This window comes from Channa argus, chromosome 4 (assembly GCF_033026475.1).
Source record: "Channa argus isolate prfri chromosome 4, Channa argus male v1.0, whole genome shotgun sequence".
NCBI lineage: Eukaryota > Metazoa > Chordata > Actinopteri > Anabantiformes > Channidae > Channa > Channa argus.
This window is the reverse complement of record NC_090200.1, coordinates 4,861,475-4,875,108: the sequence shown is the minus strand read 5'-3', so window position 1 is coordinate 4,875,108 and position 13,634 is coordinate 4,861,475. Positions and strand designations below refer to the sequence as shown.

The window sequence follows — 13,634 nt, the reverse complement described above, 5'->3', positions numbered from 1 at the left end:
TGTAACCTGTGAAGGATGTGCCAATCATCCATCTCATATGACCGCAGTTAAATTGGTGTTTGGTCGTTTTTTATTTTCTTATATTTTAGCAAAAGGTTAACACACTTTACCCACGTGTTCTATTGTTCAGCTGAGGCTGACATGCAAACCCTCCACTTGAAAAATGTCCAGGCCTGTCTTCTTCCACTCTGAAGGCTAACCACACAAAACAGAGCAATGTCCTAAAACTGACCCCCTACTGGCTGTTGGGGTTTAAAGATGTTTTTTTTATCGGTTGTGATTATTCCTCGTTATACAAATCCTCTAAAAGATGCTTCTTTGTAGGCAGTGGGGGGCAATAAAAATCTACAATCCTTTCACAACTCTGTTTTTGTCCTTTTCCTTTTAATGCAGCTCAATGGGCAAAACCCACATAGGGAACTTTAAATTAAAAGGTCTCCGTCAGTTCCAGTAAAAAGGCTTTGAGACTCGATCTCAATCGCCAGTATGAACATAGGGACCTTTTCTGGGTTTTTGGGTTTTCTTTTGTCCTTTCGGCTTTATCCCGTGAGTTCAGGGTCAGCGTCCCTTCCTGACGCAACCCTTCCAAATTTCTAAAGGGCTTGGACCGGCACTGCACAGCTGGGGATGTTTACATGCATATAATTTCAGTTTTTAGGCAAACTTTGAAAAATGAGCCCTTTTTTTAAGCGAGTGTCCCTACTTACTAAATAAAATAACCCCCCACAAATAAAGTCAGTCGCTATAACATGCATGAAACAATGCATTTAATTGTATAACAACACTGATACTATCACAGTGCATTTGGGAATCTCAATATACATGATATTACAAGACTAGAAGACACATAGTATGTGTGTTATAACAGTCCAATAGCAAGCGTGTAATGAGATGCGAAAAGGTTTCAGGACACACATGGACTTTTTCGCATCTCATTACACGCTTGCTATTACACGCTAATAACAGTGTAGTAACACGCATGTCATAACCGTGTACTTGCAAGCGTGTAATGAGATGTGAAAAGGTTTCAGGACGCACATGGACTTTTTCGCATCTCATTACACGCTTGCTACTACATACTTGCTATTACACGTTAATAACAGTGTAGTAACACTTTTGTTATAAACATATAATTACAAACGTGTAATGAGATGCGAAAAGGTTTCAGGACACACATGGACTTTTTCGCATCTCATTACACGCTTGCTATTACACGCTAATAACAGTGTAGTAACACGCGTGTCATAACCGTGTAATTGCAAGCGTGTAATGAGATGCGAAAAGGTTTCAGGACACACATGGACTTTTTCGCATCTCATTACACCTAACAATTACATGCTAATAGCAGTGTGGTAGCACTTTTGTTATAACCATGTAATTGCAAGCTTGTAATGAGATGCGAAAAGGTTTCAGGACACACATTGACTTTTCGCATCTCCTTACACGCTTGCTATTACACAGTTATTGCACATGTGCACTGAGATGCGAAAAGATTTCCAGAATTAGAATAACTTTTTTATATTTCTGTTCACACCAACAAATTTACTGCAAGGTAATAACAAGCATGTCATTATGTTAACAAATAAACAGCTCCACTGAAGTTTTAAGGCTATGTGTTCGATTCTTTGTCTGTGAATTTTAAGTGGAACTCTCAAAGTTTCCTGTTTGATTTTGGACTTGAATCAAGATTTTCCATACTCCTTTTTTTAATACTTCTTGCAGGTACAGGAGGAGATGAATTGTTTAATTTTGGTTTACGCAGTGAACTTGCGTCCAATTGTTAAGAAAAACACCACCAGGAATTGAACCAACTATCTTAGATCTACAGACATAACACATTACACTACAAGCTCTCGCTCAATACAGCTTCCTTTAACATCTCCTCAGGGTGATTGCTTTCTAAATTGACAGGAGGACTGAGGATCGAACCCACAACACTAAAAGCTCAAACCCCCAGTTTTACATAGTGAAAAGGGTCATTAGACGCTATTTGATCCTCAGCAAGGTGTCAGATTTGGCTCTCCCTCTTTGACAAATACAATTTTGGAGAATGCTGACAATTCCAAGACGCAAGCCAATTAAAAATCTATTTTTTAAGCAACGCATTGCTAAATTTGCTTTTTCATTCAGTCCCAATTCATTTTTTCATTCAACATTTTTAAATTAATCCAACATTAATTCTTCAATGAATGAAATGTGAGTAGGTGTATATAACATTTACATCTAGTCATTTAGCAGATGCTTTTATCCAAAGTGACTTACAACTGAGGTAGGACGCAGCAAAAATCGAAGTCAAGGAGAAAACATCAAAGTCCTATCAGAAGAAGTGTTTACTTTCATGAGATGCAAATGCAAGAAAGAGCAGAATGGATGTTTGTGCACAGTAAAGGGCCTTTTTTCGGCAGTGTTTTGAATATTCATCAAGATTTTGCTGAGATCGCAGGGTTTGGTAGCTCGTACCACCATCGTTGGGTCACTGAGCTGAAGAGTTTTGCTTGCCGTCATCTGGGCGGCGATGGAACCAACAGACGTCGTTTATGCGAATGTTTGCAAACAAAATATTCATCTCGATGTAATAATTCAAAAACTTTTTACATCCTGATTGGATTCACTGATATGCTTCTTATCCACATATGCAAATATTTCAGGATTTAACTTTTACCATACATAACTATAATCGCTGTTTTGTGGTTGTATGCTAATTTTTTCCACATGCACGTTTATCGATGAAGTTGTTTTTAGTCCTAAATGCATTTTTAAAACCCTTCATGTAACGGTCGCAGGGACTCAATGTTCATGATATGCATTTGCAGCTCTCTTACATTAGATGGCAATATGCCTTTTAAATATACATTTTCCAATTTCTTAACTCCTGAACCTCATAGTTGGTAAGTTGTGCACTTTGTGCCATCGTTCCTGGTTGCAACATTAAGATGAAACGAAGGCACTATTCAGTAATTTTCCATCATTTTACCGGTTGTTAAGGGCTGCATGTATAACACATAATGAGAGAAACAAGACAGTTTTCATTCAGTGGGTTTTATTAAAATGTTAAATCATTCAGTCCATCACAGTAACAAAAGTGTTGGGATATTGTGAAATGTGTCATGGTACGTCATTAAAAACAGAAGTGAGACATTACAACAATAAAAAAAAAAAAACAACAAAGTGCTACATTATGCCGTGTTTAACTATGAAATCTCCCAAAAAACATGGACTTAAGCCTTTTGCCATAAATTGATCAAATGTAAAAGTGCAAACATTAGTAAACCGAACATACAAATATTAGTAAATAGAAATATTTATACAAAGTGCATTGGGAACAGTTTCCTTTATAGGTCGTGGGTCAACACGAAGAGTATTTGTGAAGCTGTGGAGGAGACAATTTGTAAACACATTCAGACATTTTCATTTTGGTCAGGATTCACATTTAAAATTCAATAATATTGCATCTATACACTTATACATACACAAACTTAGAAGTTAGTTTTGTACATAAAGACATTCTTTGATGTCTTGCATGTAAAAATTCGACCAAATGTGCCCAAACCAACAAGGACCGATTACATTTTAGCAGCATTATTGGCGTTTGTTGCCAGAAGGTAAACACCTGATTAGTCAAAAAGATTTATTTAAAATATATATAAATAAATACAATATTACAAGGCTCACATTTAAAAACTTGCAGCCCTCTGAAAGCAGGTTAGCATTACTGCTACTCTACAGCCAGCTGTTTATTGCACGAGAGCAACAGGGAACATCTCCCCCCTTGGCACACGAACTCGGTGAAATGAAACCCGCCTTAGCCGAAGGAGTTCTGCATAGAATTGATTACCCGACACGAAATCGGTTCAAGCGAAGACCCCCAACCGTGATTAGATGTTGCCGTTCTATGCAGGACGTTGAATTTAAGGTCATCTCGAGAGTCACACTTGAAGTCGAGGAGCAGCGAGTTACCCCAGCCAGCGGGGCGCCACTGCACTGCTGCGTCGCTCAGTAGCAGCCATCTCTCCAGGCGCTGTCTCGAAGGGCACTGAACGTGGACAAGCTCTTTGGCGGAGTCAGAAAACTGAGGAAATGAAGGAAAGACAGATCACACCTAAAAAAAGTTGTAAGACAAATATTTAGTAGTGTTGAAAATGACATTCTCCGTCACAAATGTCCGTGCGTTCATCTTAAGCACATTTTAAAAAGTTTTCAAAGACTGCAACTGTGCAATGGTCCTGCAGGCAGAGTGACGCCGGAAGTTATCAATGTCTCTAAATGTTGTGACACTTCTTCCACCTGGACCACAGTTATTTACTGATTTACTGAGATGACGCTCCATGGAACCACGACGCTTAAATGAATAAACAACTTACTAAATGTTTTTGGGCACCTTATTTGAACACAATCTTAGGTACCAGGTTTTATTGGTGGCCTGTCAGGGGTTTCTGAAAAAATTATTCGTTTTTAAAAATCAAGTTCAATGTGTATAGTTGCGTTTTCAGGGAATTGCTAGTACACAATTAAAGCTGCATGTACCTTCGTGCTGGTTGAGCTACTTTGCTGCGGGGCGTGGAGCTTGTGGTGCCCACGAAGGAGGCTGGGCGTGGCAGGCTGCTGCGCGGAGCAGTGGGGGTAGAGGTGCCCGCTCCCCCGGACGGTTTGCTGAGCAGGGGGATGCTGCTGCTGCTGCTGCTGCTGCTGCTGCTCAGACACTGCAGGCTGGTGAAGGTCGGCATGGAGGCCGAGCCCTTGATGGTCGGACTAACGTAGGCGGTGGCCTTCAGCGGCTGCCGGGACAAAGAGGTAAAGTTGCCCACGCTCTGAACCCTGTTCTGCAGCTGACCTGGGGAGGGGACTGAAGGGTGTCAGCAGAAAAGTAGAGTACAGTTAATAAAAATCATTCTGGAGGTGGAAAATAGCATGTTAAAGTACTACAAAGAGTATCTGAGTCTTACTGGAGGACTGCAGCCGAGCCAGGCCGCTAGAAGAATCAAAACTCTGGCTGTTACGAAGCAAAGAAGGGGAAGCACTAAGATTGGTTGGCATGGGCACACTAGGCATGCTGGGAGCTCTGACCAGGTTAGGCATGCTCCTCCTCAGCTTATCTGACAGACCAAAACACACGCATAAAAATAAAGACAGGCAGCATTTATTTTATTTTTTCTGTCCGTTACTAAATGAAAAGCAGCGCGAGAACAGAAGAGTCTTCTCATTTAGTCGTATCCTCCCTTAACGTGGGCACGTGAAGCTGGCTCTGATCTCCTTTACTGTAAAACAGTGTCCAAGTCCCTCAGTCGGGTATACAGCACCCACCCTAATCCCATCTAACTCCCTCTTTAGTCCCCGCCTTGGAACGGAAACACGTCCAGGTGTACAAGAGGCTTAAAGTTTATTATTAAGTGGTTAGAAGATGAGCGTGGGTCAGTGTATGAGTGAGAACACACAGAGTTCACCTGTGGCTTCACACTGTGCTCAAGTGACAAATGCTGGGACCATTGTTAAAAAATAAATTCATTATTATTATTTATTTTATTTTTTTTAAAACGGAGGTTAAGTGTAAAATTGAATTGCATATTGCAGAGCAAAAAGCGTCTACTTACTCTCATATTCGGCTTGAGGTCACGTTGAAGTTCCCCCCCAAAACAAATACACACCCACAAAAAGAACATCACCACCACACACACACACACCTCAGTGCAGTGAATTATTTCAACAGGTAGTGTTCACTCTCCCAATACTGCTAAATTTTCATAACAGCATCAGTTTTTTAGCATTTTATGTTAAAGAGCATTTGATTTTGATCGTTCAGACAATTACATTTTCTTGTTTTTATTTATATTATATTAAATAATTAAATAATATATATATTAAATGATAAAACACTGCTGTAAGCTTCGCCACCTTTTTCACACCACAAATAGTAATTTAATCCGTTGTGAACACAAAAGTATCGATGAGCGCAGCTTTAAGGCTTTTTCTCAAGCAAAGACTAATTATGCATAACTACAGTATTATATTCAAAGGGTCTTTTCTCACCGGATCCTGGTCTGAGGCCCTGCAGCTCGGCTCCGCACAGGCTCCCCAGGCCCAGTCCCTGAAGCTGGGTTTGGGGCTGCGGCTGAAATGCGAACCCAGCGGAAGGGTAGGGAGGGTTGGAGGGGGTGGAAGGAGGGGTGCACAGGGAACTGGTGCTTCTTCGCCACTCTCGGGCGCTGGAGAAAGTGTGGGAGTGCGGCAGGCGGGTGAGGCGCGGCTGCGGCGGGGGCAGGAGGCCGTAGTCTTCGTCGTCCTCCTCGTCTTCCTCCTCCAGGTCGGGGCCGGCGCTGAGCTGGCTGAGCTGGAAGCTGAAGCTCTGGCTGCGGCGGTTGGCCGGGATGTTGGCCGTCGTGGTGGCGTAGTCCTGCCTTAGACCTGGGGGAGCCAGATATGAGGACCAGCGTGCAAAACAAGCGCGCGCACACACACACACACACAATCATCACCTCTTGGGGTTAATGAAGCTGAAGTAGCGATGGGCTCTGAGATCTGGTGCCATATGTTAAAATATTAGTCAGGAGGGAACGACAGAGACAGATGGACAGCAGAGGAAGTGAATTGGTGCACAATTACACAAAGATCAGTTCAACCCACAATTCAAGCTCATCTTTTGGTGCCTCTTTGTTAAAATCTTCGCACCCCCACTTTGGGAGCGAGTAGCGTAAAATAAGGGCCGACCCAGTGAACACGCAGTTGTCTAATGTCGCAGCATTAAAAGGTTTAATTACACACTGTTTTCCAAAGTAAGAGCTGTTCTGGAGGCACAAATACAGTCATTAACCCTGTTAAAGCTCCCAACTGTGACAACTGCGCACCGTTTTCTGCGTGTGTGGTTTGTCGACCAACTTACTCTCCTCCTGCAGCCGGGCCATAACCTGGACGTCCGTGAGGTCTTGCAGTTTGTACGCCAGGGCGATGGAGTCGTCCTCCGTCTCCGAAGCGCCTAGGTCGCTGTCCACGGACGACTGGGGACTGAGGGCCGAGCACCTCAGGCTTCGGCCTGAGATTAAAGCAAAGGAAAAGCGGTTTGACTTCGTGCCAGTTTTGATGCTCGCCTCTGTTCAGTTTCAGCCGCTCAGTAGTGAGAGAAGCACCCTCGAGTCTCCCGAGTGTCCTCTACGTAAGGATAAAGGATCCAAACTGATGGAGGGTGATACTCAGCTGTGAGAATTAGAGCCTATTAAAACACCTCAGAGGCAGGAAAATTATCAGGCAGGTTGGATAAAACCTCTTCACTGTACATGATATTCCTCATTTCCACTCACTGCAACTGCTCTTTAAAATAATACTTTAATCTGTGCTTTTATTCTAGCGACTTCTGCCACCTTTTCCTCGTGGGCTCGTAGTTTCCTCGCTCTTTGTTAGAGGTTTCGCATGCTCACCTTTGACTCCGGTGCTGAATTTAAATTTGCATATATAGCGAAGTGCACGCGCCTTTCTGATTTACATTCACATCCCAGTCTGGATTTCATACTTTCGTATTGATTTCATCACATGATCAAGTTGATTAACTTGTCCACAAATGGACAAATAGAACAACACTGTGGACTATTTGACTTTGCAGGCTTTTTTTTTTTTTTTTTTAATTTTTCCAGCATCATGGAATTGTGCTTTGGGTTTCAAACCACCAGTGTGTCCCTGTGGCATGTGGCCCCCTCTCAATCCCTGCAGCGTGGCCCTCGGTGTCTGGAACAGTGCTTTTTCCGTGGCTAATAATGCACTCAAGTCTGTCGTTTGCTCAAACCTCATACGGCAGCAAAACGCAGAGAGAGATAATGAGCAACAAGCAGCGCTGCTTTCCGAAAACGCTGTGGCTCCGTTTCATTTCTGCAGCTGAAATGTAGCTCGAAGCTGCAACGGAAATATATTCCTACGCCTACACTTTGTTTGTGACGACAGTGGAAATGTCTGACCCAGTTCTTTACAGAGCATTAATATTCTGATTATTATAGGAGAACTCCAAGCTGACTGCAGGATTTCACACATGTTGGTAAGATTCATGTCTGGGTTTCATATGAGGTGACAAAAGCAGATGTGAAGATGTTTTAAAAACAAAAACAAAAAAACACACAAAGAGAAATAAAAGCAACATAAAGCTTCTTACTCCGTTTGGTTGGATGAGGGAGGAAGGTGGGGGTCCTCTCAGCTACAGGGGAGAGCTCCTTCCCTACAGGACTCAGGGTCTGATGGAGGACTGGGTGGAGTGGGGAAGAGCGGGATGGCACTGAGGGACAGATAGCAAGGAAAGAAATGAAAGTATAATAATGAAATATTGAGTAAAGCTGCTGCACAGAGTTCAGTAGTTTGCATTAAAAACTATTTTTAAAAAAAAATAAAAAATTTCCTGGGCAGAGATTTAAACTTTACCTAAACTATTCTATTACGGTGAGAATGAAAAACAAACAAAACCCACTTGTCAGGTTGGAGAAGCTCTGGTTACCATGTCTCTCGGACGACTGGGGAGTGGAGCAGGGCTTGGCAAAGGGGGGGGTGCTGACGGGAGACATGCCAGCGACGCGATTCAGGGGGGGCCCAGGGGACGAAGAGGGGGACGGGCTGGAGAGGGAGCTACGCCACCTGGAGACTGAGGAGGGAAAAGGGGTGGGGGGTGGGGTTAATACCAGCACTTCCAACAGTATTTGTAAAATACTTTAAGAACTAAAGAGAATGGGATTTAGCCATTGCAGTAGTAAAAAGTAGTACATTAGTACACATAGTAAAGTATCCCATGACAACAATGTATATTAGAACACCACTAAACTTTATGCTGTTAAAGAAAAAAATAAAACGTCTAGTCCAGAAGTTAAAGGATATCAACCACTTCATGAAATGACGTGTGGCCGATCTGTTACACATCGTTTATTAGTTCATTACAATTTGTATCCACCTCTGCAGAAAGTCAACTAAACCCATCAAAAGCAACCAAATGGAAATGCAGTACACGTCCATCTGCCACCGCTGAATATTTAAAATAGTGCGTTTGTGCCGAGTAAAGAGCAACAAGTATCCAGCAGTACGTGGTCCCACAGATTCCCCCATTTGAAAACCAGCAACAAACAGCGAACACACTCAGTGTCTGTATTGTGTTACTTCACCAGCGCCGTGTCCGTCACTGCCTGCTCTGCACCACACGAGGACAAAGCTTTATTCAACACAACAGAGCCGCCTGCACACTGCGGCTGCACCTGGTGCTCGGCATCTCACACACACACACACACACACACACAATCACAAACAAACCTCGGTTTCTATTCATAGTTCCACAGCAGTAACTTTGACTGGATAGAAGCATCTGCGATATGAAACTTCAGCTAGTGTCTCAGAGGAAAGATGAAAGACAAGACACTGAGTGTTCGGGTGATTGACGCCATGCAGAGGAGGATTTCTCTCTGTTTGCCTTTAATGATAACATAAGCCACTTAGATGTGAGGGGAGGGATGCATTCCTTTCTTGTAAACGGTTTCCATGGCAACCGCTCTCCATCCTGACCGCGCTGAGAAGCAACGGCAGGTCGAGCCGGTGGGAGGATTCCTCTCTGCAAGCGTGGTGCGGTGAGGGGTTGGCAGCGGCTCCAGAGGGTGGGTGGTGGTTGGGGGGGGGGGGCATGCTGACCATCATCTGATGCAACAAGCTGCACGGCTGGTGCAACTTGAGAGGCCAGAGACGAGTCAGAGGTCCAATGCTGAGACCCAGATACCGACAAAGACTGCTTCCTACTGTGTTGGGGGAGAACGTGACCGTCCTGCTGACAACCCCGACCTCTGAATGCGTTTGGTCCAAGACCTCTTCAGCCCCCATACTGCCCTGCAGCCGGGGCTGAATCCCCCCACCCCACTTGAAGATTTAGGGAAAAAAGGGCGGACAGAAATAAGAGCTGCTTACAAAAATAAGATGGACATGCAAACGTGTTTATTGCAGCAACCTTTCCAACCATTTTCCTGATAGTCATGTCGTTTACACTTTAAACAGCAAATGCAGCACTGCGGACGATATATAAACCGCAAAAGCAAATCTAGAAGAAAAAAAAATTTGCACCCACGCAGGTGAGCTGAGCACCACCTCCGCTCATTAAACCTTGGGGTTGTTCGGCTGACGTGCAGCTTCTCTCCAGATGACGAGTTCTTCACATCTGCATTGAGAATCTTCGTTTTCAAGAAATCTATTTATATATCAAAAAAAAAAAAAAAAAAAAAGTCGATACAGACTGTCGAAGTTACCATGACAACAGTGAAGCCTCAGGACAGTTATCGATTTTCTCCAGCCTGGATTTTTCAGACATGTAACCCAGTGATAAACACATGACAGCTGATACATCAGAGGAAGCTCAGCGGACACTTTCCCTGCTGTGCTTCCCCAAAATCATGACTTCTTCAGTGATGTTTTCCATAATTAAGCACGGCCACCAGGTCAGGTGACCCGGGCCCGACCTGCTTAACGCTATGAGACATGAGACAGATTATGGTCTGTGAGCTGTACTGTTCTGCTGAGCCCCATTAATCGCACTGAAGGGATAATGATGATACAACTTCACCTTGTGTGTGTGTGTGTTTCATGTTGTTTTTAAAAAAACAACATGAAATTAAAGTTAAATACTGTAGTTTCAAGTTTAATCATTTAAAAGCCTAAGAAATCTACCAGATTTATTAAAAACTGGCTTTGACAATTAAGACCCCCCCAAAAAACCCCACTAGCTGCCAACAAGTTATTCATCAAGTTCTACTTCCAGATGCAGGGAGGCTAAAAAGTAAAAGCTCATTTTAGGCCTAAGAAAAGGCACCAGTTGCATTTTAAAAGGAAAATATCACTTGTACGTTGACTTTACATCAGATTTCTTCCCAGATAAAAATCCTCCACAAACAAGAAAACGCATCGAGCATAAAGTATAGACAACTTGTAATGTAGCTCTCCGTCCTGGCTGAGATCCACTTTGAGAGACAGACACCGACCTCCTGGGCTCATTGGCACGACACCTCGAAGCTGCGTCCAATAGTTTAAAATAGCCCTGAGCGGAGCAGCAAACTAATGTGCTGCTTCGGCCTCTGGCCTGAAACGTGGCTGAGGAAAAACGCACTTCCTGTGTGAGCCTAGAAAACCAGAACAAATGGAAAGAGGGAGAAGAAATGCCAGGAGGCGCTAGTGTCTAAACATCCGAGTCCAAGACGCTCAAGAGACAAAATGCGTCCCTTAGAAAAACGTGCCAGTATCTGTCTGACAGAAACTCTCCACCTGCCAGACATCCACCATCTGTGTGCCCACTGACGTGTGGTGCTTCACCACAAAGCCCTGATGGTGTATACAACTATTACACATTTGAAAGGTTTTAACACTGTGCGATAACGGAAACTTCACTTGCATTTTCCAGCGGCGGGAAACGTTGCAGGGCCTGAAAACGTCGTCTCGTACCTTGTTCCAGTCGCAGGGACAGCGATCGTCTGGCGGCCTCCACCTCAGATTTGGGCGAGTCCAGGACCTGCCGGCACCACTGCAGGGGCGTGAGGGAGCCGTCTCTGGACTCTGTGGATTTTGATGATGCATACAACCTAAAGACAAACACACACAGTTGCTAATGCATATTTGTCAGGTTTACCATTCTCTCCATCATCTGGAATGTTAGTGTGCTACCATTGAAATGTCAGCAATTTTCCGTTTTTAAACTTCCCTCCGACATCCCTGTCCCTGTCTAGCTGAAAAACTCCTCCAGATGACACTATTAGGTTTGATGATGTCAGCTGGGGGAGCTCTGACGAAGCAGGTTGACCATAGTGTGGGCAACAAGATGACGTAATCTAAACTGAAGTTTCCTCCAAGTGATGTCATCTGGAAGGGTTTTTCAGCCAGTAGCGGACAGGGACGTCAGCTGAGTGGGGCGCAAGACCCAAACTGTCTGACAGTCTGTTATCAGCAAAATAGGTCGAAATATTCTTTATGTCCTCAAGTCTTTTACTACCGAGTCAAACAGAAACATGCACCAACTCCTTGTTATAGAAAAGCGATGGCAGAAATCGAGACGGAACATTTGCAACATCAACATGTTCCAGCTTTTTATTCTTCATTTCCCAACTGAAATTTGTTTTTAAAGCAAACATATTTACATTCGGCTTGTTCTGCATGGTTCTACATATAAAGTCCTATAAATGTTTATAGGACTATGAGAAGGGGAAGCTCTCCTCATGCCGCCTAGTGACAGGTCACTACCCGCACAAGGTCTTTCTTTTTGTCCCTCTGGCTTAAGGTGATGTTGGGTTTTTCAGATATCACCAAGAAGAAGAGCTGCTCTGCTCCAATGGACTGGATCAGATTATTGTGACAGGCCTGCACTGCTGCAGGAAACGTGGAGGGAGCTGAATTATAGATTAAAACCGTCACTGACTTAAGGTTAAATTGAAGGGGACAGAACACACACATGCACACACACCTCCGGTTACTATTCCCAGACACTGTGGGAGGATGTTCAGTGTCCCTGCAACCTGCACACAGCAAACAAAAACGCTGCAGTGCACATTTAGCCTCTAAAAGATCATTTTTGCCTCCTTGAAACCACCTGTAATGTTTCTCCATCTGAGGAATCGCAGCTCGTGGTGATGCCGAACAGAATTTCCACACATTAAAGCTAAATTCAAACCCATTTTGTGCAGGTTGTGGCTTTATGCTTTTTGACTTGGAGCATGGAACAGTCTCGTCTAAGCGCATGGAGACATGAATTTGTGTCCAAGCACAGAGACAAAGGTTGGCAGCTTGGTGCAGACAGGCCTGCTAACAAGTGGCCCCAGCTCCCTAATTAACTCCCAAGGTGTGTTGCTTTGTTTTGGCCCCGCCGCAGGCCGGACAGGCTGCTCATTTACATAATGATCCTCCAACAGACAAAATTAAACATTTGCATGCACGAGTTATGGCTTAAAGCTTTTGTCAGAAGCAACAAATGGTTGTGCATTTGAAAGAACCACTTGATAGTTACCAGGTTTCCTCGGATTCATCTAAGGAGCACAGAGAGTCCAAGTCCAAAAGATCCAGATCATCCAGCAGCGACGCCTCGGCTCCGTCCTCCGCCTCCGCCGCAGCAGCAGCTCCATCCCCGGCGTGCGGATGGAAATAATCGAAAGGATCCTCAGGAGACGCAAAGGCCCCCAATGACGACTGGCACAGGAGCGCAGGAAGCGGGCTGGGAAGGCGGTATCCACCGAGCACGCACGGCGGGGACGGCGGCAGCGCATGCGGGTCGCCCGTGCAGCAGCTCGCCCGGGTCCGCAGCTGCTCGTTCTGCCGCTCCAGTTTCCGGACCAGCTCCTGCAGCTTCTTCACCTCCAGCTCGGCGTTCAGGGTGTTGCTGTTGCAGTCCAGCTCCGGCATCATGGCGAGATTCAGCAACGCTGCCTCCATTGGACAAGGACGCAAAAAAAAAAAAAAAAAAACACACTATAGCTGCCGTGTCGCTGCTCCACCTTCAAGCTAGAGAACAGGTGGAGGCTCACAGAATTCCGTCTGCGGCAATGGTACAGTAGGACTGTCTGTTCACTCGCCCAGCGGGGGAATATATGACTCCACCCCTCCACCACCACTACACACCCCCACACAGCCCAACCTCCACCTCTCAACCAACAAGACTGATTACA

The 13,634-nt window shown here is 44.5% G+C and overlaps 1 protein-coding gene across 6 annotated transcripts; it reads right to left on the bottom strand.

Moving 5' to 3' along the window:
* Positions 1 to 3,029: 3,029 nt before the first annotated feature.
* On the bottom strand, positions 3,030 to 13,634 carry LOC137125941 (SLAIN motif-containing protein 1-like). Of its 6 annotated transcripts, none has more exons than XM_067502201.1 (10): positions 12,980 to 13,633; positions 11,428 to 11,564; positions 8,438 to 8,608; positions 8,129 to 8,248; positions 6,875 to 7,024; positions 6,025 to 6,399; positions 5,589 to 5,600; positions 4,944 to 5,093; positions 4,525 to 4,843; positions 3,030 to 4,099 (listed from the first exon to the last, which is right to left on the bottom strand). In XM_067502201.1, exons 1-10 carry the CDS (start codon positions 13,399 to 13,401, stop codon positions 3,994 to 3,996), a joined length of 1,962 nt encoding a protein of 653 aa, XP_067358302.1. In that variant the 5' UTR covers positions 13,402 to 13,633; the 3' UTR covers positions 3,030 to 3,993. The 6 variants fall into 6 exon arrangements, with proteins under 6 accessions (XP_067358302.1, XP_067358304.1, XP_067358306.1 ...); XM_067502203.1 differs by having other exon boundaries at positions 3,030 to 4,069; positions 12,980 to 13,632; XM_067502205.1 differs by lacking the exon at positions 6,875 to 7,024.

Bases quoted from the DNA above. Each gene is read 5' to 3' on its own strand.
- LOC137125941 (XM_067502201.1), bottom strand. From the start codon at position 13,401: ATGGAGGCAGCGTTGCTGAATCTCGCCATGATGCCGGAGCTGGACTGC. The intron at 11,565-12,979 runs GTAACTATCAAG...GTTTGTCTTTAG, and splicing joins GATGAATCCGAGGAAACCTG to GTTGTATGCATCATCAAAAT. The intron at 6,400-6,874 runs GTAAGTTGGTCG...TGGCTCCCCCAG, and splicing joins GGCCCGGCTGCAGGAGGAGA to GTCTAAGGCAGGACTACGCC.